Raw genomic sequence first — 21,434 nt, 5'->3', positions numbered from 1 at the left:
TCCTGAATGACCCTGATCCATAAACTCTTTTCCCTTTGACTGAGCCCCCACCTCTGCAACTGGGTCCTGGACTTCCTGACAGACAGGCCGCAGTCAGTGAGGATCCACGACATCTGCTCCACCTCCATCACCCTCAGCACTGGCTCCCCCCGGGGCTGCATGCTGAGCCCTCTTCTCTTCACCCTGCTCATTCATGACTGCTCACCTAAACATCCGATGGACCTATCATTATAAAAGTGTCCATGTTCAAACTGACTCACTTGTTTGACTCTATCTTACATTAAAACATTTCGCTCAACACTATTTCATGACTATATTTCCACGTGTAAATATAAACACAGTCACTGAAATGCTGTCAAACATTGAGATTTTGTTGTTTCCGCTGCATCAGCTATAATCTGATGTGATCTATGACAGGAACATTTCAACTGTACAGTACCAGAGAGAGTGTCTACAGTGATTAGCCTCCCCTGGAAACATGATTTGTGTTTTGGGGGCGTCTCTAAAATATTGGCAAAATATTGTTTTTTGATTGATTTGGTTAAGATTTTATGTGTATGTGTATGTATGTGTGTGTGTGTGTGTGTGTGTGAAGGTTGGATTCCATATGTGCTTACTTAAGACAAGTAGACATACAGGCTTGTAATAATAATGTGTTGAGTTGAGTATGTACCTAAACCGTGTAGTGTCGTGCCATGGCGAGTAGAGCCGGTGGAGATACGCCTCCAGTCCGGGCGTGCATGCACATATACGTGAGCCCCCACGAAACCTGCGGCATAGTTCACACACTGGAAGTAACACTGGGTTCTGGAGAGACTGCAAATTCGTTCCCACCTCATGTCTCATGTGTGTTGAATGACAATAAAGAATCTTGAATCTTGAAAAGTGCTTTTCATGTCTTTATAGTTGGACATCATTACTCAATCACTTTGTGGACTGGTCTATGTTCTCAGGTCCTGGTCTTCAGAGTCTCTGCTCTCCAGACGTTTCAGCCTGAAACAGGTTTAAACCAGTATGAACTGGATTCTGACAGAATCTGGATTCAGGTGTTGACATGAAGACTCACCTGATCAGCTGATCATTACAGAAGGACCCGAGACGCTGGATCTGAGTCTGGAAGAAACAAAGTGGGTCAGGACCACTTCTACATCAAGTCTGAGTCAGGACCTGGTCTAGATCTAAAAATGTTTTACTTCAACCACTGTGTGTGTGTGCATCAGGTGTGTGTGTGTCTGTCTGTCTGTCAGGTGTGTGTCTGTGTATCAGGTGTGCGTGTGTGTGTGTGTGTGTGTGTCAGGTATGTGTGTACCTGTATCTGTGTGTTCAGGTTGTTCAGTTGTGTTGAATTTTCCTCCAGATGTTTCAGTTCATCAGTGACGATGTTTTCAAAGTTCTGCAGCAGCGACAACCTACACACACACACACAGCTATGGGTTTGTGGGCGGTACCTGTGTGGATGTGGGCGGTTCATGTGGGTGGTACCTGTGTTGATGGACAGCTGTGAGCAATGACGTCACCTGTTGTTGACACTCGTTAAAGGACAGATGAATGTTTTGTTCCACTTTCTTCCAGCAGCTCTAAAACATGATTTAATCATCAGAATCAATCATCAATAATTATCATCAATAATCAGTCATCAATCATCACAATCAATCATTAATAATTATCATCAATAATCAATCATCAGTCATCAATAATCAGTCATCAGAATCAATCATCAATAATTGTCATCAATAATCAATTATCAGAATCAATCATCAATCATCACTCACCGTCATGTGCTGCTCCAGTTCTGCTTTGAGGTTTTTAAACACATTGGTGAAACCTGATGTCAGGTCTGACTCTGGCCTCACCCCCAGCGTGTTCGCTGACCCCTCCCCCTCAACTCCTTCCCCAAATGGCTCCACCTCATCTGTTAGTGGCCCCACCCCCTCAGGTGACCACACTGAGTCCAGATGAGCAACAGATCCAGTATCAACGTTCAGGAAGTGCACAGACCCCTCCCTCTCTGCCTGTGGCTCCACCTTCTTCTTGTGGGCTGGGCTGCCCTCAGTGTGATCCGACAGGTAACCTTCACAAAACATGACAGATTAACCGAGAAAGCTCCTACTCCTGTGACCAAAGTGAAGAATGATGTCAAACCTGAGTCAGCAGCAGCTCTCTTCCTGTCACTGCTGACTACTTCCTGTAAAAGATGAGAACCAGCTGTGAAACAGGAACCAGTGTGGATGCTGTAAAGTGTGGATCCTCTAAAGTGTGAGACACGTCACATGACCTCTCTCGGCTGCACACTTCACAGGATCCAGACCCTGAAATGGGCCCTTTCTCAATACTCATGCAAGTACGTACTTGCATACTTGAGTACATACTCGCCAAGTACAGAGTACACAAGTATGATTCTTCAATTGGAAAAGCAGCTACTTCCTTGTTGTACTGTTTGAATGGTGGGTGGCGCAGAGTGCTTAAGCCTCATTAGTTATCATTAATGAATTATCATTAATTATTAATAATTATCATTATCATTAATTATCCAAGTATGGCTATTGAGAAACGGCCATGTACCTGCTGTACAGCTGAAGCTCCTCTTCCAACCTCCACTGTGTATTTGTGTGACACCACTGGCTCCGCCCCCACAGGAACACCTGACACCCACATTTAAAACAACCAATCAGAGAAACATGGCCATTTGAATCCATGTGCTGTAGTTGGACAGTGCGTTCAGGGTCTGACCTGTGCTGTAGTTGGGCGTTGAGTGTCTGATCTGATCAAACAGAATCTCTGCTCTGCTTTTACTTGGAGTCTGAAAAACAGAACAAATATTGTTATTGTGTTTCGTGTGACTTGTGTTCTCGTGGTGGTGTTGTGTTGTGGTGCTATGGTGTTGTTGTGTTATGGTGTTGTGTTGTTGTGTTATGGTGGTGGTATGGTGATGGTGTTGTGTTATGGTGTTGTTGTGGTGTGTGTTATGGTGTTGTGTTATGGTGTTGTTGTGGTGTTGTGTTGTTGATTTGTGTTATAGTGGTGTCATGTTGTTGTGTTATTGTGGTGGTGTTGTGTTATGGTGGTGTTGTGTTGTTGTGTTATGGTGGTGTTGTGTTATGGTGGTGTGTTATGGTATTGTTGCGGTGTTGTGTTATGGTGTAGTTGTGTTGTTGTGTGTTATGGTGGTGGTGTGGTGTTGTTGTGTTATGGTGTTGTTGTGGTGGTGTTGTGTTCATGTTGTTGTGTTATGGTGGTGTTTTATTGTTGTGGTGTTGTGTTAATGTGTTGTTGTGTTGTTGTTGTTGTGGTGTTGTTGTGTTGTCCACCTTTGACACACAGGAGTCGTCCTCGCTGCTGGGAGACGACAGAGGAAGAACTAGACCACAAACAAACCACCACATGAAATTAATTCACTCAAACAGTTGACGCTGCCTCCAGCAGGTGGAGCAGGTTGTGACTCACTCTTCAGATGGCTCTTCTTCTGTGGTTTCTTTCTGCTGTAGGAGCGTACAGGGGGTGGAGCCTGGACTTTACTTCCTGATGCTTTATTAGAAGGGGAGCTCCTCCCACTCTGACCAGAAAAACATGTTACTGTCGGTTTACAGACAGACAGAGAGACATACATACAGACAGGTACCTTAAAGACCCTCTCTGCTGCCTCCTGCAGGTCTCTCTGATAATCACAGCTGAAAATCAGCTCCACCCTCTGACCTCTGCTGCTGTGGTGCATGATGGGATTGTTCAGATGGACGCTGAGGACAGTCTCAGTCCCAGTGCATTCTGGGAACACACACACACAACTCTGAATCACACAGTAACTGAGTGACACGTTTGCATGGTAACAGAGAGAGACTGACCTTCGTGTTTGACCTGGAAACTGTAGCAACTCACATCCTCTCTGAGCAGGTGAACAGAGTCCCACAGGTAACCCTGGCAACCACCACAACAACAGAAAACAACAACCTGACACAGTGCAGTGTGCATGTGTCACTGTGTCTGTGTCACAGAGTGTGTGTCAAAGTTACAGTGTGTGTGTGTGTGTTACAGTGTGTGCTTTACAGTGTGTGTTTGTGTTACAGTGTGTGTGTTACAGTGTGTCACAGACTGTTTTTTACAGTGTGTGTGTGTGTGTCACAGAGTGTTTTTTACAGTGTGTGCAGTGTGTTACAGTGTCTGTGTTACAGAGTGTGTGTGTGTGTGTGTGGGTGTCACAGAGTGTTTGTCAAAGCATGTGTTACAGTGTGTGTGTGTGTTACAGTGTGTATGTCAGTGTGTGTTACAGAGTGTGTGTCAAAGTGTGTTAGTGCTTGTTACGTTAGGATCGTTGACAAAGAAGCTCACACATCCTGAGCCGACATTAAAATCGATCCAGAACTCGTCCAGTTTGTCGTCTTTAGGTCGAAACAGCTGCAAATGTTATTGCAATGTTATGTGAACGAGACGTACACACACGAGACGTAAACACATGAGATGTGTGTGAGGTGAAGGTTTTACCTGTGTAGAGTCCAGAAAAACCCGGACACACGGGAAAGAAAACACTCTGATAAACAGAAGAGAAAACTGATGAGACTTCCGTTTACACTCACCTCCTCTGGTTACTATGGAAACCGTTTACACTCACCTCCTCTGGTTACCATGGAAACTGTTCACAAAATTCAGGAAACGTCTGCAGTCCTGACAGGTGAGTAGACAGACAGACAGGTGAGCAGACAGACAGGTGAACAGACAGACAGGTGAGCAGACAGACAGGTCAGTCCCTCACCACCTCAAAGTCTCCGTCTCTGATGTCACAGAAGGCGTCTCTGATGTCACAGCTGCTGAACCAGTGAGTGGCCTGTAGCTGGCGCTTTTTCTTGGGCGTCAGACGACACAGAGCCTCTGATAGGCTGACCTGCAGCTCGTAGTCTAAACATGTTCATTGTTATTCAACCATTACAAGTCAAACTTTATTGTTCACTCATTCATCAACATGACAAGTTTTAACACTCATTCATTCATCAATCTTTTGTTTCCTCACTGACACAAGATTATATTAATGTGGACACAAGATGTCCACACAAACACACATCCACACGCACATCCACACATACTGTACGTCCACAAGCGCACACACGCACGTCCACGCGCACACCCACGCATGTACGTCCACTCACCTCCAGCTGAGAGAACTGCTGCAGCCAGCTGACTCCTGACAGACAGACAGGTCAGAAAGAGAAAGACACGTCAGAGAGGGAGAGAGAGAGACAGGTCAGACAGACGGGTCAGAGAGAGAGAGAGAGAGAGAGACAGACAGGTATTACTGGATGAGGTTCTGGTTCTGGTGGGTCTGGATCAGTTTCCTCTGGTCTGGACTCACTGACTCGAGGATTCTGTTCAAAGTTCTAATGGCCTGAAATAAACAACATGTCAGAGACACAACACAGACATCCCATAATAACATGCTGCTGTGTTTTCCATGTTACCTCAAGTCTGACAGGGAAGTGGATCTGTGGTTCTAGACTGGACTGGACCAAATGGACAAGAACCACAGACACCTGAGACACTGAGAGACAGGTGAGAGCAGAGAGAGACAGGTGAGAGATGACAGAGAGAGACAGGTGAGAGGAGCAAGGCAGGTGAGAGAGGAGAGAAAGAGACAGGTGAGTGGAGAGAGAGACCGGTGAGATAGGAGAGACAGGTGAGATAGGAGAGCAGAGACAGGTGAGAGATATGAGAGAGAGACGAACCTGAGGAGATAAATTCAGACTGAATTTTTTTTTAACAAACCTGAGAGAGACGAGTGAGACAGAATCTGAAAGACAGACAGAGACAGAATTACATTTAAATTCAACCCATGACATCACACTGGGTTTTCCCAGCATGCTCCTCACCAGGAAGTAGTCATAAAATTCCTCAGTCAGGCTGTGCAGGGAGGCGGAGCTTCTATGAGGGTCAGAGGTCAGAAGGTCATGGATGATTTTAAACCACAGCAACACCTAAACAGATTACACGTAAACAGATAAACAGAATATATATTATACTCAAATTATAATCAAATTATAATCAGATTACCTTTGTGGTCAGTCCATGGTTGACGAGAGTCTGCAGCTCGTCTCTGTTTTCAGACAAAATCTGTAAAGACTTTAATACAACCAGGACACTGCTGAAGCCACGCCCACTCAGAGCCTATAAACACACAAACACTGCTGAAGCCACACCCACCCAGAGCCTGTAAACCACGTCCACCATGCTGTTACCTTGGTAACACACTGGTCTAGTGTGGTGATGCTGACTCCGGTCAAACCTTCATCACGAAGAACGGAAACAAGACACTTTGAGTCTCTGAGGACAAGACAGTCCTGGACCTGGACCTGGAACTACACAAACACACACACACACATACCCTTTTAAAGTAACACAGTGAAATCCCGCTGTGACGTCAGCAGAGGGCGCTGCAGCCCGCGCTGTGACTAAAGAGGAGGTGGATAAAAAATAACAGCATCAAAGTTCACCGCTGCTGTCATGTGACCCTGTCACTAAAAAACAAACATGTACATTTTATTCAAATCTTTATTTACCATCGTTTTCTTCTGCTCTGCTGCTGTCCACGCGCCTGCGTGTGTGTGTGTATGTGTGAGCGCGCACAGCTGCCGACAATTAACTCATCAGTGCATCGTGGCCGCGCAGCTGCGAGAGACACAAAATAGCGCCGACACTGTGGAGAGATTTCAGTCAACATCAATAATCTAATAATCCTAATTCTAATATTCTATAATAATGTGAGAGGACACATTCATGAAGATAAACTATTATTATTATTATTATAAACAGGTGGACACACACATGAAGACAGACAGGTCGTTGTGTCCTTTAATTGATGACTAATGAGTTTGTTTGTTTTGGGAGAAACATTAAACTGTTTACACACACACACACTTTCTCTCTCACACACACACACACACACACACACATTTTCTCTCTCGCTCTCTCACACATACAACTCTCGCTCTCTCTCTCTCCCCTCTCTCTCACACACACACTTTCTCTCTCGCTCTCTCCTCACACACTTTCTCTCTCTCTCTCTCTCTCTCTCTCTCTCACACACACACACACACACTTTCTCTCGCTCTCTCACACACACACAACTCTCTCTCTCACACACACACACACACACCTGAGACCCAGTTCAGCTGCACTCACTCATTCGCTCTCTGTCTCGGAGTGTCTGTCTGTCTGTCAGTCTGTCTGTGTCTCTGTGTCGCGTGTTAAACTTTAATTTCAATAAAAGTTAAAATTAAATAACTATCACTGTTTTAGTCCAAGTTAATCTGATCCGGATTCTGGTCTGGTTTAGGCTTAGCTCTGGTTTTCGATCTCAAATTTAAAACTGAAGACCTGAAGGATTCGGATCAGAAGAGGAGTTAACAACACCAGGACAAGGGTCAGGATTAGGAGTAGAACCGGGACTAAGCCCGGGATCAGGATCGGGATCAGAGAATGTCCCGGGCGGAGGAGCGGGACGAGGCGGACTGTGTATGTTCAGTCGGGATGAAACTAACGTGGGACATCAACGACCCCAAACTACCGCAGGTAAGTGATCCTGTCCCAGAGAGACACCGCGGAGACAAGACGACAGAAGAGGACATGTCAATAACTAGGAGGACTATTAAACAGCAGTAAATCCGCAATAAAAGTACAGTAAACCGCACTAAAACTATAATAAAAATACAATGAAATCGCAATAAAAGTACATTAAAACCACAGTAATGCTATAATAAGAATACAATAAAACCGCAGTAAAAACCACAGTAAAACTATAATGAAACTACAGTAAAACTGCAATAAAAGTACAATTAAAGTACAATTGAAACTGCAGTAAAACTGCAACAAAAGTACAGTAAAACCGCAGTAAAACTATAATAATTATGCAATAAAACTACAATAAAACTGCAGTAAAACTATAATAAAAATACAATAAAACCACAGTTAAACTGCAGTAAAACTATAATAAAACTACAATGAATGTACAATAAAAAAGTACAATAAACCGCAGTATAACCACAGTAAAACTACTATAAACCCACAGTAAAACTACAGTAAAATGCAATAAAACCGCAGTAAAACTACAGAAAAAAATACAATTAAACCGTAGTAGAACTGCAGTAAAACTATAATAACAGTACAATAAAACCGCAGTAAAACTATGATAAAACTACAATGAAAGTACAATAAAACTGCAGTAAAACTACAATAAAACCGCAGTAAAACTATAGTAAAATGCAATAAAACTGCAGTAAAACTACAATAAAATACAATTAAACTGCAGTAAAACTGCAACAAAAATTATTAAACTGCAGTAAAACTACAATAAAAGTACAGTAAAAGCGCAGTAGAACTACAGTAAAATTGCAATAAAACGACAGTAGTACAATAAAATATCAGTAAAAAATTGAGGAGACAAAAATAATACAATAAAAACAAAGAATTGAAATGAATATAAAACATATTGAAATCCATTAAAAAAATCATTAAATACATTAAATAGGTACATAATTATAATAATAATTATTATTATCAATTATTTAAAAGTTTCATAAAATCTTAATTACAATGATTATTATTTAAGTTAAATGAAATTTAAATCAATGTCAATAAAATATTATATTACATTACATTTAATATAATTCAATAACTTTTTTAAATATAAATCTATAATTAATTATTAAACGTTTGTTTATCACATTTATTATTAATTATCCTTATTATTGTTAAGGACAGTAATAATAATAATAATAATAATAATAATAATAATAAAAGTAATAAAGTGTTTCTTTATAATTTCATCACCTTTATATTTCAATACTTTTATATATTTTATATTTCAGTAAAAACAAAAATAAAATGTTTTATTAAATAATTTAATTTAATTTAATTTAATTTAATTTAATTTAATTTAATTTAATTTAATTTAATTTAATTTAATGGTGTGTAAATTATTTTAATTATACAAACTATTAAAATATGACAATATTGAAATAAATTTAAATACTTTGTGTGTTTGTGTGAGCAGTGAAGTGTGTGTGTGTGTGTCAGCTGACGCAGCTCTTCTCTTGTTGTTGCTCAAACAGTAAAAACTGGTTTTTATATTTTGTTTCCAGTGAAACCAAAACACAGAGTGAGCGCTCAAATGTTTATGACAAATAACATCAAGTTAAACCATTACATTTTTCTTAAATGGTCTAAAAAAATTAACAGAATCTGATTGTATTATTATATTACATTATATTATATTATATTATATTATATTATATTATATTATATTATATTATATTACATTATATTATATTATATTATATTATATTATATTATATTATATTATATTATAATCAAATAATCCAGATTAAATTTACAGGCACATTATATAAAAACCTCGAGAACCATGAAATGAACACTGCGACATGGACATGAGCAGGGACATCTCACCAGAGCAGGAACATCTCACCTGAGAGCAGGAACATCTCACCTGAGCAGGAACATCTCACCTGAGAGCAAGAACATCTCACCAGAGCAGGAACATCTCACCTGAGCAGTAACATCCCACCTGAGCAGGAACATCTCACATTAATTAATTATATTAATGTCATTAATAATGTCAATCTGTAGGTGTGAGTCTTACATCAAACATAAATGTCTGTGTCTGTGTCTGTGTCTCTGTCTGTCTGTCTGTCTGTCTCTCAGGACCTGAAGCAGTTTGACTCATTTCAGGAGTGGACAGACGGTTACGTTCGTTACATTTACAGCTGTGAGAAACTTTTATCATCAAAAGAATAAAACTGTCACAAAAATATTGTAGCTAACAGTTGTAGCTAACTGTTATAGCTAAGTTGTAGCTAACAGTTGTAACTAACAGGTGTCTTTTGCAGCTGAAGATAAAAATGCACAGCGCCACCTGTCTGGCTGGGCGATGAGAAACACCAACAACCACAACTGTCAGATCCTGAAGAAGTCGTGTCTGGGCGTGGTGGTGTGTTCTCGTGGCTGCACGCTGCCCGACGGCTCCAGACTTCAGCTCCGCCCTGCCATCTGTGACAAGGCCAGACAGAAGCAGCAGAGTAAGACACAAGTCAAACCAGAACAGAAGCAGGTGAGCTCCCCCTGGTGTTGAGTCCTGATCAGACTCTGTGTGTTTCAGAGAAGCTGTGTCCGAGCTGTAACGCCTCTCTGGAGCTGCTGCCATGTCGCGGGCACAGTGGTTACCCCGTCACCAACTTCTGGAGGGTGGACGGAAAGGCCATTTTCTTCCAGGTCAGAGGTCGAGAGGGTCACGGTGGGGTTAACCAAGTTCTCAGGGACAATGTTGTTTATTATTATTGTATTTGTTGTTGTTGTCTTCCAGGCTAAAGGGATCCACGATCACCCCAGACCAGAGTCAAAGTCCGAGACTGAAGCCAGAAGAAGTTCAGTGAAGAGACGAGTCAGTTCACCTCCATTCACACCAAAGAGACGACTCATCGAAACCCAGGTCATCATTAACAACAACAACAACAACAACAACAACAGCTGTTTGTTTATTATGTTGTTGTTTGTTAACTGTTTATTTGTTTACACTATCAGGCTCTGGGCCCTGCTCTCCTGTCCTGCATGGAACCACCTGACAGAATCTCCTTCATTGAACCAAACTTCCCGCAGCATTACACGGCATTCCAGAGTCCAGAGCCCTACTACAACCCCCACAATGCTCTGGGGGAGGCTCCACCCACCCTGCAGAAACCAGCCAATCCCAGGCTCTACATGGGCCGTCCTGGCTATGAGTTCCAGGGATACCTGACCTCACCTTCATATCCTGTGACTTCTGACCTCTGTGACTCCAGGTCAGCATGGTGAATGTAGTTTAGATCTTAGCCCTGGTTTAAACTAGATCATTAACTAGATCATTAACAGGTAGTGCATCTACTCACTGCATAAACAGGTCCAAACCAGGTTCTGAACCAGTTTAGATCTTAGACTGTGACAGTGTAGACCTGAAGTGTAGACCTGAATCTGCTGCTGCTTCATGTGCAGGATGACTCCGGTCATTGGTCCCTCCTCCTCGTCTTCATCATCAGTTCCTCTCTCATCCTCCTCCTGCTCCTCCTCCTTCGACACTCAGACCAAACCTCCTCCAAGCTGGAAAGAGCTGTTGAAGGGCTCCGCCCCCTATGGAGACAACCACCACTATTACAGCGCTGACTATCCCTGCCGTTACACAGGTAACACCCCGGGGTCACCTGCAGCGCTGCAGACAATCATCACCACGACAACCAAGGTGAGCTGGGTTTGTTTAGAGCCGGTCTGTGAGCCTGGGAGAGCTGGACACCTCCTGACCTCCTGAAACCTTATTAACAATATTGCTGATCTTCCTCAGGTGTCCTACCAGCCCTGCCCCAAGCCTTCGGCGGTGCTTCCTGCCTACCAGTCGTGTCCCAAACCTCCAGCTGGTCTGCCGTCGCACCAGCCATGTACTCCGTCTAAACCGCCCGGTCTTCCCGGCTGCTCCTCGCTGCTGGATGACTCCGCATCCTCCATGTACTCCACCGAGGTGAAGGTGACCGAGGAGTCAGGAGGAGTCATCAAGTCTCTGTCGTTTCCACCAGAACCTCTGCAGACCAAGACAGAGCGAGCTGACGGCTACGACTACCGCTATGCCTACCCCAACACATATCGCTATGACGACTACTGATGCAGCTCCGCCCACTCTGTGACTGTAACCATCAGGACCATGACAAACATCTGGAAGGTCTTGTTTCTTTCCTTGATCTCATTTCAGACTCTCCGGCTCCTCTCTAGCACCCCCTGCAGGATAAGACCTAACAAAGTTTGTCATGTGACCCTCCACATTGTCATGTGACCCCAGAAACAAAGCAGGTTAATGTCAGTGTTGTGTGGTTTCAAAGATCTACAGGATTGGGTTTCATTGATCTGATCAATAATGTTCTCTCCTGATTGTTCCTGTTGTTTGGCTAATTTATTGGACCATTGTGTGCTAAGTGAACCGGACTGATCTGTTCTGGTCATGAATGAATGGGACTGAATTAGACAGAACCAGTCTTGACTGGACTGGACTGAGCATTAATGACATGTTGCGATATTCACTTGAATCTGTCTTTATCAAATAAACATGAATGAATGAATGAGTGAATATGTGCATTTGCTGCTGCTCCTGTCCTCAGTGTTGCTGTGGGTGATGGGTTGTAGTTTTGGGAGCAGGTCCAGGTTCTTGGCAGTTTTACATAGTCATATGAAGTTAGGGACTGAAACTAAAACCCTTTTATTTCAACTCTAATACCGTGTTTCCACCGCCTCGCCACAGCACAGTTTAAGTAGCATTTCCACAAGCATAGTAACCTGGTACCAGCTACTATTTTTAGAACCAGGTACTATTTTTAGTACCTGGTCCGGCGAGGTTCCAAAAGCATGCTGAGTAGGTAACTATGAACCTGAAGATGAAAATGAACCTGAACCTGAACCTGAACCTGAACCTGAACCTGAACATGAGCCTGAACATGAACATAAACATGAGCCTGAACATGAACATGAACATGAACATGAACTATGAATTGGAGCTGAAATCTTAATCTAAACCTGGATCTGAAACAAAATCTGAATCTGGATTAGAACTAGAATATAAACTGGTTAGACGGTGTGTGTGAGTGTGAGGCTCAGCCCCACCCCCTGGTGGAGGGACTTCCTCTCAGGTCCAGAACCTCGGACTGAGACGCAGCTGTTCTGGTCTGTGAGTAATAAATGTTGTTTTGACAAGAACGCGTCAAGACAGGAAACACCACTGTCCTCGCTGTGAACCTGGAAACACTCCCTCACACCGCCTCCCCCGACTCCTCCCCCTGACTCCTCCCCCTCCCCTCTTTCACTACCTTCCATTAAAGGTGACATTGAATGCTTGTTTCGCACATATATGTTAGTTATGTAGGTCTACTTACATATATTAACTTGTTTTCATGGTTAAAATCCTCCTAGTTGCTGCAAACGAGCTGATCGAAATATCTCCTCACTGACGCTCTCGTCAGCCGCACTGTTTCAGACCAAAATCACACCCCCAGAACGTGGACTGTGTTGTGATTGGCCAGCCAACAGGAGCTTTCCCACTGTCCTGTGATTGGCCAGGTAGCTGGAAGTGACGTAAATGGTAGGCCAGCTCTCAGATAAACAGCTCCCCCTCTGGCACGGTGGATGTTCTGCATCTCAGCAGCTACAACGAGAGTAGTTCTTCGTTGGTACATTGGTACTCATACTCTCCAAGTTTAATAACTGCAGTGCTCTACAGAAAGTGTCGGAGGCAGTAGACCCATTTCTCCCATTGAACACACCAACTGCTTTCTGAACCAACAAAGAAGAATGAATGACAAAAAAAGGTGGGTTTATATCACGTGTTATTCTGCTTGTTACAGCGCTAAGAAACAAAGTAGTGATTTAAAAGTTACATGGGTTTGAACTGTGAACATGCAAGAAAACAAACGTGCTAGCAAACATGCTAGCGAACGTGCTAGCAGACATGCTAAAATGCATGCCAACGATGTTGCTAACAAGGAGGACAAATAAAAAGTTTGGTCAACAATGAGAACGATGTTAATATATTAATATATATTAACAATATAATTATTAATAATAATATATATTATTATTAATCATATATTAGCGCTCAAACATTGTGAGTGGACATAAATGAGACAGACAGGGTGAGTCTACAGGTGAGTTTACAGGTGAGTGTCCAGGTACGTTTGCGGGTGAGTGTCCAGGGAGGTTTACAGGTGAATGTCCAGGTGGGTTTACAGATGAGTTTACAGGTGAATGTCCAGGTGGGTTTACAGATGAGTTTACAGGTGAGTGTACAGGTGAGTGTCCTGGTGAGTTTACAGGTGAGTTTACAGGTGAGTGTCCAGGTGAGTGTCCTGGTGAGTTTACACGTGAGTTTACAGGTGAGTTTACACGTAAGTTTACAGGTGAATTTACACGTGAGTGTCCAGGTTAGTTTACACGTGAGTGTCCAGGTGAGTTTACAGGTGAGTGTCCTGATGATTTTACACGTGAGTTTACAGGTGAGTGTCCTGGTGATTTTACACATGAGTTTAGAGGTGAGTGTCCTGGTGAGTTTACACATAAGTTTACATGTAAGTTTACAGGTGAATTTACACGTGAGTGTCCAGGTTAGTTTAAACGTGAGTGTCCAGGTGAGTTTACAGGTGAGTATTAGAGCTCAGGTGAGGTCCTGTCCTGTGATTGGCTGCTGTTGGTACATTGAACTCACAGGTAGAAGATGTTTTCTCGGCTCATCAGCCAACACCTCACCTGTCCCTCACCTGTCTCTCACCTGTGGAGCAGATAATCCTGAGCACTGTAATTCTATCCTTCATCTTTTTATCATCTCATCTCCTCCTCCTCTTCTTCTTCTTCTTCTCTGCTGATCTTCATCACTGCTTTTCACACGCAAATCATTTCATCCCGAATAAATCATCTCCTCAGTGACAACAGACATCTTTACAAACAATGAGACATCTGCCCCCACATGCCGCCACCCAAACGCCCCCCACCCCCCCCGCTCTGATGTGGCTCCGCACTAATGGATGTTTTTAGTTTGATGCTACATGGTTGTGATTCAGAGACGACAGAGACAGACGGACAGACAGAGACAGAAAGAGAGAGAGACAGTCAGACAGAGAGAGGGACAGACAGAGAGAGAGAGAGAGAGAGAGACACAGACAGAGACAGATAGACAGAGATGCTGTTTATAAAGGGTTAGCTCAGGGTTTTTTTTAGTGAGCCTCGTGTCTGCCAGTGGAGACACAAGGAAAAACAAATTTGATCCACTTTACAAAAGACTCATATAATAAAATCTATGTCACATGATCACGTCCTTATCTCACTGTTATACAGACTTTGTAAACCACTCACTCTCCCACACCAAAGTCCATAGAGAAAATCAGTGATTTTAACATCACACACACACACACGCACACACACTGCTGCCTCCATCACTAAGTTCAAATGTCTTCTTTTGTCACTTCAGTATTTGAAATCCAACGTTGAGATTGATGTCAGTGACACAAATTGACCACACAAGGCAGCAGAGGACCAGCAGCTCCTTTGTCCCCGCAGCTAAAATCACTAATTTTGTGTGTGTGTGTGTGTGTGTGAGGGCCCCTATAAACAATCAGCTGCTGTAGAAAGAAATGAAAATCATCAGTTTCAAAGCCAAAAAAGCAAAACTTGGGAAACAAAGATGAAAGAAAAGATAAAACTGTCAAAGTTCACTAATACGTGTGTGTGTGTGTGCGTGCGTGCTTGCGTGCATGCGTGCGTGTGTGTGTGTGTGTGGGGGTGTGTTGCTTTCGTGAGAAGTCTTATCAGAGCAGACAAATCATAAAAATGTAGTGTCTTCTTAAAGAAGCATGACAGTGCCGGTCTGATCTCTATCAGCTGACAGTGTCTCTGAGCTGGATGATGATGACGATGATGATGATGATGATGTAGATGTTTCTCTGACTCACATGTTGATAAGAAACCTAAACAATCTTCATCAATCATTATGGAGTTTCTTTAAAGTTGGCTCATTCAAACAGAATGTTGTTACACACTATAACTGCACAGTACAATCACAGTACAGTCACGGTAGAATCGCAGTACAGTCGCAGTACAGTCACAGTACAATCAAAGTACAATTGCAGTACAGTCGCAGTACAATCACAGTACAGCTGCAGTACAATTGCAGTATAATCACAGTACAGCTGCAGTACAATTGCAGTACAGTCGCAGTACAATCACAGTACAGCTGCAGTACAATTGCAGTACAATCACAGTACAGTACAGTTGTAAAACATTTATGGTATAGTTGTGGTACAGTTGTAATACAGTAGGGGTATAGTTGTTATACAGTTGTGGTACAGTTGTAGTACAGTTGTGGTACAGTTCCACAGATATTCTGATGATCATTTCATCGGTCAAACTCAACCAATTACACGTCACGTCAGCTGCAGCTACTGCTGCAGTGCATGCTGGGAAACATCATGTGACCTGTGGTTGTTTATTTGTGAACCAGTGGAACCTGTTGACTTTTAATCTTTACTCATCTTCTATCTTTGTCTTCATCTTCTCTTCATCTTCATCTTCATCAGCAGAAACATCACGTACTCACCAAACCAGACCGTCATGGCTGCCGCCGCTGCCTGCAGCAACATGGCAACAGCAACATGCTGGTAGCTTTGATGTCACTTCAAAACAAAGTGCTGCTGCGGAACTGACACTGGCCAGGCTAATGTAAACTACAGCACAGGCAATGAGAGGAGCAACCACAGGCGCAACAACAACAGGAGCAACAACCACAGGAGCAACGACCACAGGAGCAACCACAGGAGCAACCACAGGAGCAACAACCACAGAGCAACGCACCACAGGAGCAACCACAGGAGCAACCACAGGAGCAACAACCACAGGAGCAATTCACTCACAGGAGCAATGACCAAAGGAGTTAACCACTCATTAGTGATAACGAGCACAGGAGCAACCATTGTGAGCACCACAGGAGCAACCACAGAGCAATGACCACAGTGAGCAATGACCACAGGAGCAACGCATCACATGAGCAACCACAGGAGCAACGCACTCACATGCTAACCACAGGAGCAACCCACAACAGGACCACATGAGCAACCACAGAGCACAACAGGAGCAACAACCCACAGGAGCAAACCACCACAGGAGCAACCACAGGAGCAACAACCACAGAGCAATAACCACAGAAACTTACCACAGGAGCAACTTACAGGAGCAACCCATAGGTAGCAACAACCACAGGAGCAACGACCACAGGAGCAACCACAGTGAGCAACCACAGGAGCAACAACCATACAGGAGCAACGACCACAGGAGTACCAAAAGGAGGCACCACCACAAGTGAGCAGCTTACTCCTCACAGGAGCAACGGAAAGCACAGGAGCAACCACAGGAGCAACGACCACAGGAGCAACCACAGGAGCAATGACCACAGGAGTAATGACCACAGGAGCAACACCACAGTGAGCAACGACCACACAGGAGCAACGCAGCACAGAGCAACCACAGGAGCAACGACCACATGAGCAACCACAGAGCAACACTACAGGCTAGAATAACAACAGCGAGCAAGCAACAATCACAGGAGCAACGACAACAGGAGCAACCACAGGCACGACAACAGGAGCACCCACATGAGTTAACGACAACAGAGCAACAACCTGAGGGGTAGCGACCACAGCAGTTAACACAGGAGCAACAACCACAGGGGCAACCACCACAGGAGCAACCACAACAGGAGCAACCACAGGACCAACCACAGCACCAACGACCACAGCATCATGTCAAGGACCAGCACCAGGTCCACAGCCAGGACCATGTTCAGAACCAGGTCCAGGACCTGGTACAGGACCAGGACCAGGAAGAGTGGCGTGCTCAGGGCTGTAGCACAGCTGTAGCTTGTGTTGTGACAGAACAGGAAGTGTTTCTGGTCGAGTGAAGAAGAATGAGGTCGTTTACGTTGAAGTTTATCTTTGAAGAGAGAAGAAGCAGACTGACAGAACAAGTCTGGGCCTGAGGACAAGAGACACTCACTGCTCACAGAGACGCGGAGAGAAAGAGTAAGAGAGAGAGAGAGAGAGAGAAAGAGAGAGAGATCAGATCAGATCATAAATGAACCACAACCATGGCTCATGTGATCATAGGGTGAACACATTATCAAACCTAAATCAGGGACCAAAGCTCACAGAGAAAATCAGTGATTTTCAGCATTTGTTGGGCCACTGCTGTCTCCATCACTAAGTTCAAATGTTTTATTTTGTCACTTCAGTGTTTGAAATCCAACATTTAGATTGACCTCAGTGACCACAGGAGGCAGCAGAGAACCAGCAGCTCCTGTGTCCCAGCTAAAATCACTAATTTTCTCTATGAGGTTTGGTGTGGGAGAGTGAGTGGTTTACAAAGTCTGTGTAACAGTAAGATAAAGACGTGATCATGTGACATAGAGATCGTCGAAACTTAAACTGACGTAGATTTTATTACACAAGTCTTTTGTAAAGTGGATTATAATCTATTTTTCACTGAAAGTGAACCTGAGTCTCAGTCTAGTTCTCAGCAGCAGGGGGCACTCACTGACAGTCAATGCGGACTTTGTGTCAGCGTGCGCGTGTGCACACACACACACACACTCACAGAGGAAATGACGATGTCTCAGCAGAAAATATATTAATAAAAACGTTCATATTCTAATCATCTGACAAGATCACGTCTGTCTCTGTCTCTGTCTCACTGTCTCACTGTGTCTCTGTCTCACTGTCTCACTGTGTCTCTGTCTCACTGTCTCACTGTCTCTCTGTCGTCTTCTATGATCCAGGTGTGTGAACGTCAGGTGTGTTTCCTGTCACATGATCGATGCTGTTTCTTTGTCCTCATCACTGAACCACAGCAGGAATGTCAGTAATGACACACACACACACACACATATATACACACGCACACACGCACACTCACACACGCAGACTCACATACACACACAGGGGGCGGGGCTGACTGTTGTTTCTTCTTCTATGGTCGTGCAATGCCCTCATGTTTGTGTTTCGCCCCCTTCTGTCCACCATGTTGTTTACAAACATTCAGCTGATGAAACAGCTAATTATCACAGTGTGAGGGACACCAATGACATCACCTGATGGTGTCACCATTAAATATTATTTCTATAGTGTTATATTTGTGTGTGAGTGTGTGTGTGTGTGAGAGAGAGAGAGAGAGAGAGAGAGAAAGCAAGAGAGTGGGAGAGAAAGGTGTGTGTCAGTGTTGTTGGAGGTAATGAGGTGATGACAACACACAACAAACAGAGAGTGTTTAATCCATAAACACATACACTCACACTCTCTCTCTCACACACACACACACGCTCTCTCTCTCTCACACACACTCACACCCTCTCTCTCTCTCTCTCACACACACACACACACACTCCTCTCTCACACACACCACACACTCTCTCACACACTCACACACACTCCTCTCTCACACACACACACACTCTCACTTACACACACACACTCTCTCTCACATACACACACACACCCTCTCTCTCTCCCTCTCACACACACATAAATGCACACACACACACACACACTCTCTCTCTCACACACACACAGAGTGTATCATACAGTCTGTGTATGTCTGTGTGTGTTAACTGTAAACACTGTCTCTCTCCTTCAGTGTGAAGGACAAACAAACTGCTCTTTAAACTCTCTTTATAACCAATACTAACCAACTAACCCTAAGAATACCAACTAAATAACCCTAACAACACTAACAAACTAACCCTCACAATACTAACTAATTAACCCTAACAATACTAACCAACTAACCCTAACAATACTAACAAACTAACCCTCACAATACTAACTAATTAACCCTCACAATACTAACCAACTAACCCTAACTATACAAACGAATTAACCCTACCAAAACCCTAACAATACTAACTAATTAACCCTCACAATACTAACCAACTAACCCTAACAATACAAACGAATTAACCCTACAAAACTAACCAACTAACCCTAACCCAATACTAACTAATTAACCTTAACAATACTAATCAACGAACCCTAACAATACTAACCAACTAACCCTAACAATACTAACTAATTAACCCCAACAATACTAACCAACTAACCCTAGAAATACTAACTAATTAACCCTAACAATACTAACCAACTAACCCTAACTATACTAACCAACTAACCCTAACAATACTAACTAATGAACCCTAATCTGAGTATACAAACAACTTTGACCTTCTGTGTGATGATGATGATGATGATGATGATGTTGATGTTGATGTTGATGTTGATGTTGATGTTGATGTTGATGATGATGTTGATGATGATGGTGATGATGATGTTGATGTTGATGTTGATGTTGATGATGATGATGGATGATGATGATGATGATGATGATGATGATGATGAAGACGTAATGTAACCTTCACTGATGTTTCTGCCCTCCTCGTCCTCCTGGTCCTTAGGTGAAGATGAAAGGAGCAGTGAAGGAGGTGAAGAGCTGTGGACACCAGCTGTTCACTCTGTGTTAACATCACTAAAATCACTCAGACCTCTGACACACACACACACTTACTGCACTCTCTCTGACACACACCTACTGCACTCTCTCTCTCTCTCCCACACACACACACACACTCTCTCTCTCCTCTCTCCTCAGCATACACACACACTTACTGCACTCTCTCACACACGCTTACTGCGCTCTCTTTCTCTCTATCTCACACACACACACATAGACACACACACACTTACTGCAAACTCTCTCTCTCACACACACACACACACACACACACACACACACACACACACTTACTGCACTTATACACATACACACTTACTTCACTCACATGCACTCTCTCTCTCTCTCTCTCACACACACAAAGACACACATAGACACACACACACACAAACACGCTGCTGCCTCAGTTCATGATGATGCAGCATCACCACCTGCTGTTCAATCTGCAACAGTGCAGTAAAACCTCTGAGGACATCTGATGGTTAGATGATGAACAGCAGCAAAACCACACACACACACACACACTGACCACACACACACACACACACACACACACACGCACACACACACACTCACACACATTGGATTCACGACTTGAGGGGACATTGCATTGACTTGCATTAATTTCCTGGAGACTTAATCTAACCTTAACCACAATTATACTGGCCTAATCCTAACCCTGACTCTAACCATCTCTGAACAAGATGTTCTCCACATGTTCTCCATGTGTTCTCCACATGTTTTCCACCTGTTTTCAATGTGTTCTCCATGTGTTCTCCACCTGCTCTGCATGTGTTCTCCACCTGTTCTCCATGTGTTCCCCACATCTTCTCCATGTGTTCTTCACCTGTTCGCCATGTGTTCTCCAACTGTTCTCCTCATGTTCTCCAAATGTTCTCCATGTGTTCTCCACATGTTCTCCTTATGTTCTCCACATGTTCTCCACCTTTTCTCTGCCTTTTCTCCATATCCACACGTTCTCCACCTGCTCTCCATGTGTTATCCACCTGTTCTCAATGTGCTCTCCACATGTTCGTCATGTGTTCTCCACCTGTTCTCCATGTGTTCTCATTTCATTGAGAACATTGTGTATTCATTTCCTGGAGACTTACTCTAACCTTAACCACAATTATACTGGACTAATCCTAACCCTGGCCCTAACCTTACCCTAACCCTAACCTCAACCTAACCTTAAAACATATCGTCACCTTAAAATGTAGTCTTTTATGTTGTGGAGACTTGATTTTTGTCCCCACGAGGAAGACAAGTCCCCATAATGTGACTGTGTAAACAGTTATAGGTCCCCACAACATTAGTAATACCCGCACACAGAC

The 21,434-nt window shown here is 43.5% G+C and overlaps 2 protein-coding genes across 4 annotated transcripts; one reads left to right on the top strand and one right to left on the bottom strand.

The window, feature by feature from the left end:
* Positions 1–886: 886 nt before the first annotated feature.
* sycp2l (synaptonemal complex protein 2-like) lies at positions 887–6,666 on the bottom strand. Of its 2 annotated transcripts, XM_044044715.1 has the most exons (24): positions 6,540–6,665; positions 6,219–6,338; positions 6,034–6,147; positions 5,853–5,957; positions 5,749–5,773; positions 5,445–5,524; positions 5,283–5,371; positions 5,136–5,170; positions 4,745–4,887; positions 4,604–4,656; positions 4,477–4,522; positions 4,297–4,389; positions 3,840–3,912; positions 3,620–3,762; positions 3,445–3,553; positions 3,309–3,358; positions 2,731–2,800; positions 2,563–2,642; positions 2,143–2,185; positions 1,773–2,071; positions 1,483–1,577; positions 1,310–1,409; positions 1,067–1,113; positions 887–993 (listed from the first exon to the last, which is right to left on the bottom strand). In XM_044044715.1, the coding sequence occupies exons 1-24, from the start codon at positions 6,540–6,542 to the stop codon at positions 942–944; spliced, it is 2,067 nt and encodes a 688-aa protein (XP_043900650.1). In that variant the 5' UTR covers positions 6,543–6,665; the 3' UTR covers positions 887–941. The 2 variants fall into 2 exon arrangements, with proteins under 2 accessions (XP_043900650.1, XP_043900659.1); XM_044044724.1 differs by lacking the exon at positions 6,034–6,147 and having other exon boundaries at positions 1,310–1,427; positions 6,540–6,666.
* Positions 6,667–7,115: 449 nt separating this feature from the next.
* Positions 7,116–12,131, top strand: gcm2 (glial cells missing transcription factor 2). 2 transcript variants are annotated; one of them, XM_044036563.1, is made up of 8 exons: positions 7,116–7,551; positions 9,700–9,763; positions 9,885–10,073; positions 10,154–10,266; positions 10,358–10,483; positions 10,576–10,832; positions 11,023–11,266; positions 11,366–12,131. In XM_044036563.1, exons 1-8 carry the CDS (start codon positions 7,459–7,461, stop codon positions 11,678–11,680), a joined length of 1,401 nt encoding a protein of 466 aa, XP_043892498.1. In that variant the 5' UTR covers positions 7,116–7,458; the 3' UTR covers positions 11,681–12,131. The 2 variants fall into 2 exon arrangements, with proteins under 2 accessions (XP_043892498.1, XP_043892505.1); XM_044036570.1 differs by having other exon boundaries at positions 7,495–7,551; positions 9,374–9,763.
* Positions 12,132–21,434: the final 9,303 nt, after the last annotated feature.

This window comes from Solea senegalensis, linkage group LG1 (genome assembly GCF_019176455.1).
Source record: "Solea senegalensis isolate Sse05_10M linkage group LG1, IFAPA_SoseM_1, whole genome shotgun sequence".
NCBI lineage: Eukaryota > Metazoa > Chordata > Actinopteri > Pleuronectiformes > Soleidae > Solea > Solea senegalensis.
The sequence above is the reverse complement of the archived record's forward strand: the minus strand, read 5'-3'. Positions and strand labels throughout refer to the sequence as shown.